The following is a 4,720-nucleotide window of genomic DNA, read 5'->3' on the forward strand; positions in this document are numbered from 1 at the left end:
TTTTCTCAAAATTGGCAACACTAATTTTCTTGAAGTGGAATGAAATGCTTTCTCAAAATCAATGAATGCCCCTTGAGTTTGCAATAATAAGCAAAACCTGCTTGGTGCTAACCTGTTTCATTTTTCTGTTCTATCCAATTTTGTAACCTGTTATTAATGATAAAGCCATGAACGTTTCCACTAACATTTGATAACGAAATCCCTCTATGATTATTAGTATCATTTACGTCCCCTTTCTTATAAAATGGCAACCGAATGGATTCAGTCCAGGTTTTAGGATACACGTCCCTTTCAAACAGGTAATTATATAATTTCAAAAAAAGAAAACTATTACATAGTCTCCCGAGTGTTTCAACATTTCTGATCTGGGCCGGCAGGTTTATTAGTCTTTAGTTTCATTATGGCAAAAAGCTAATCCTCTTTCGAAACATGACTATTCAGAACAGGATCTAAATCGTTAACCATTTATTCATTTTGAAAATCCCGTTTGCTGGACACATTTTGAAGAATATCTTTGAAGTTGCAAAACCACTCATCAACGAAAATGTTGTTATGAAACTCAACTTTTACTTTCAGATTTTTTGTTGTTTTTGTTTTTGATAGTGTGCCAGATTTTTTTCTTTTTTTTGTTCTTTTTTTGTTGTTAATGTTTAGATGATTCTTCTTACATATTCAACACTGTATGTTTTATGCATCTTTTTTTTTTCTTTCTTCCCCAACGTGTGCTTATATCCCTCTTTTCTGACAAAAAAAGATTGTCATCTTTGTCACGAGTATTCCTACACTTCCTCAGAAGTCTGTGTAAGTTGACCCTTGCACTTTTATATTCCTGATGAAACCAGTGGTTCCCAGCCCTTTTACGGTTAATAGATATATTACGTTTCATACATTCTGCTTTGTTTCAAAATGTCGTTAAACGCATTTAAAGATATATCAACTTCTACGTCGATTAGCTGAGTCACTTCATTCTAATTTTGCTATGTTTCAAAACAGCTGAGGTCAGCATAATCAGATTTCAATTCGAACTTTTCAAAAAATGAATTTATACCTTTTCTACATGTTTATGTGTCAGATTGGTGATATTTTCAATACAAAATACCAGCGGAAGGTGACCTGAATATATGCTCCATTGCACTGCAAGCAGCCTTTCTTTTTCATAAATAAATCATAGAGGTCTACTGATGCAATACATTAATCATTCACACAACTGCACGTTTCAGTTATATAATTATGTCCATCATCCTCACGGTTGCCATTACATAAACCATTCAGAGCGTACAGATCAAGACTACTACACATGTTCAGTTGATGTTTTCTATGTGAGTCCAGCGTATTTAGAACAGCGGCTCGGCTTGTTTCTATGCATGATAGATACTTTTTGTGCATAAAATTTTATTCAGTTTCCTCTGTGATGCCTGGCACATTTGAGAAACACCGTTCTGCTGTTCATACCACCACTATGTAGGGTAGGTAGGCCTAATTGCGAAATATCCAGTCGAAGCGACAAGCTCAGCGTGTGCATTGTACAGACAACAGGTTGTAAGATCGTCAAATGTAGCTCTTCTGATTTTGAAGGCTTTCTCCAGTTGGTTGTACCAGCAAAAGTTCGTCTGCTCCTTTTCAACGTTTCTTGTTTGTTTGTTTGTTTTTGGTGGTTTTTTTCCAATGGTTGAAATAGCAGGGGTGCTTGAGGGTAAATGCGAACGGGCTAGTCTAATTGCGAATGATGGTTTTGGGTACATGTGGACAATGTAAACAGAAGCGGGTCTTGAACTCATTAAACATAACACGTCATTGGAACATTTGTATTGTTGGTTTTGATCACACACACACACACACACGCACACACACACACAAGCACACATTTAAACGAACACACCCACACCACATACAAACACACCCTTTTGAGAGAGCTCAGTAACTGCGAAGCATCGTTCGGAATAAGACGCGTCAAAATATTCTATGGTCTAAACAAACGACACCATTTTGGAGATTCCTGTCAAAACTGACGTTCTGATCTGTCACCAATATACTCTCTTAAATTCTCCTAGCACTGATAATGTACAATCCAGTCAACATATCATATGAAATCAGCTATTTTCAAACTCTGCAAAGTTCAAGTTCTACTACTTGCTTCCCTCGATTTTAAGATTTTGTGAGCACGTTTGTGAACTTGGTCGGCAGTGGTTCGTGAAGAGAAGGAAGAGCGTGGAAATAGTCGGAAATAGCTAATGTTTGACTGGTTCTTGGAAATGGATATTCATTTGTCGAAGCAGACAGACGTTCAGTTGTGAAATGTGTGTGGTGAGAACACTTGGACGTGGGGGTGGTGCACGAACCGTTCGCAATTACACGCTGTTCGCAATAGGCATATAGACATCACCCAGTGATAAAACATTATCAACAAGACTCTCTTCCAGTGCATTAATACTATTATCATTACCAAAAGATGGACAGTATGGGGTATTCTCTAGATGTACATATGCACAAACATATATCTTTATCAAAGTTAGATAGTTTCTGTCAAGCACAAATGTTAAGTATTGACCACAGTCACAAGTGATATAACAAACATACGGGATCAGTTCATTTTTGGTGAGACATCTTATTCATTCCCCCTGGGGCCGTATTCAAGACAAAAATCATTTTGCCTGAAGTCAAGTTACCCTCGACGTGGCAGGGACCCGCGGGTACAGTTTGCACTGAAGGTTCGGTTATCTTCTTATTCAAGACACACCAAGTGCCCTCAGGCAACTAAGCTTAACCAATTGTATGGAAATAAAAATCCTGGGGATTCCCTTTTGCACATGCTCTTCTACTTCGCACCACACCACAGTGTGACAATTAAAGAAGAAGAAAAAAACATCAGTGGCAAAGCATTGATTAGAGTCGGCAACTTGTCAAATCTAGGGGCCACTTTTGCATTTTGACACATTGTCCTCCCTGCTTTTCAGCTAATTGAAAACAAAATGAATAACGGAGTTCGGAATCAAATATTTCTCGGGAATGAACAAATTTCGATGATCTGCAAACTTCCGACATTCCAAAATTTATCGTCTGGAAGTGAACTCACTTCACAGCTACATACGTAATTCAGATGAAAAATATAATGACGTCTGCCAGTCTCAATACGTCAATTTTGACTGCCAAACGAACAAAGGATGAAATCTGAATATCGGAGGCTGTATTCAAGACACGGTCTCTCCACAAAACACCTGTTCTCCCTTGACAAAATCAACGCAGCAAAAGGATTCACAATATTTACTTCTGCTTCGTTGGAAGTCAACCGTGGCAGATAGTAAGGGTAAATTGCCTTCGGGTTTGTAGAACTGCAGGTAGGCTCTTGTGTTCCTGATACCAGATATTGCTAACTCATGGGCAGTTTGCCTTGCCTCAGGCAGATTACCCACAGATACACATATACCCGAAACCATGATGGTCTCTTGAATACGGTCCATGATGGTCTTCCACGAGAAGAAAGTTTAACTACTGGTTTGACATAAACTCTGTGATCTTTTAACACATCAAACTCATCAACAAACATTTCAACTAAATATACGAAGTCAAAGGAAGAAATGTATCGAATAAATTCTGAATCATTCAATAAAGAAATCAAGCCTCTAATAGTCCAATGAAGAAAATATATATTTCTAGCATTTTCCACACAGACCGCATGCATATTTTGCTTATTATCTTCACTTTCAAACATCAGGTCAATGGTTATCAACGTCATCTGTCACAATAAACGTGCCTGTCATTTGACGAGCTAATGAACAAGTCTTGGGAAACGTTCTTTTGGACAGTTTCTAGAGTTTCAGTTCGGCAGCTGCTCTGGTCCCCATGATCACTTCTACACGTGCAGATCAAATTAGTGACACACATATACATATGATAGTATTTTGGATCCACAATGAAAGTGGAAGCGTTCACTTCAGACTGCTACAAAAACCGAGACTGCACTTTTCTCTGAATTGGTATTGTGTTTGTACAAGAGTTTCTTTATTTTTTATATCTGACGATTGGCAGTGACATAGCACAAAGTGCGAATGTATTCAGAAGTGTACACATGCCAACACACAGAAAACGTAATGTCACATGCGTACATGTATTGAATACATACAAAACATCCATACAGCCATTCATACATACAATGAAACTATTGCCCTTCCGATTCCATTCACTCAAATTAGTTATCCACAAATCTTGTAACAGTGTGACATTGGAATGCCCTCATTATTTAACAGCATTCACTTCGTACAATAATTACACCTTACGAGCAGATTCTTTTTCGGCATCTTTTCACTCTGCTAGGAAAGCCTTTCTAAGAGAACATATTGTTTTTGTCGTGCAGGGCTTTCCTTAGGAATCTCAGAATATTTCCTCCATGCCAGAATGTCGACCCATGTCCGCGTGGTCACAGAACCTCACTGTAATGTTGCTGCCAGAACTCCTCCCCGTTCTGTCAGCACCGACTCCCCTTCACACCGCTGTGCCCCGATCCCGCTGAAGTTCCCGGTGACGGCTCCCCTCCTCCCCTGTGCCTGGCTCTCCTCCGTCCCTCCCCGTTGCTCTCAGAGGCTGCGGGCCAGGCTGGTGTGTGAGCCCACGTCCGTGCGGATGGTTTTCGAGTGGGTCAGTGTGGCCACGCCGCCCGCCGCCTATGGCTTTGAGGACCCGTGCCTGGCCAGGTCGGTAAGAGCGCTGTGTTTCCAGGATGGGC

The 4,720-nt window shown here is 39.9% G+C and overlaps 1 protein-coding gene across 1 annotated transcript in view; it reads left to right on the forward strand.

Annotated features, from left to right (window-relative positions):
- Window positions 1–4,617: 4,617 nt before the first annotated feature.
- The window catches only part of LOC143285271 (uncharacterized), a 17,134-nt gene continuing 17,031 nt past the window's right edge, over window positions 4,618–4,720 (forward strand). Inside the window, exon 1 of the mRNA XM_076592529.1 lies at window positions 4,618–4,720. This exon is cut by the window's right edge and continues 101 nt beyond it. Coding sequence (XP_076448644.1) covers window positions 4,618–4,720 — 103 coding nt within the window.

The sequence above is a fragment of the Babylonia areolata genome, chromosome 8 (genome assembly GCF_041734735.1).
Source record: "Babylonia areolata isolate BAREFJ2019XMU chromosome 8, ASM4173473v1, whole genome shotgun sequence".
Taxonomy (NCBI): Eukaryota; Metazoa; Mollusca; class Gastropoda; order Neogastropoda; family Buccinidae; genus Babylonia; species Babylonia areolata.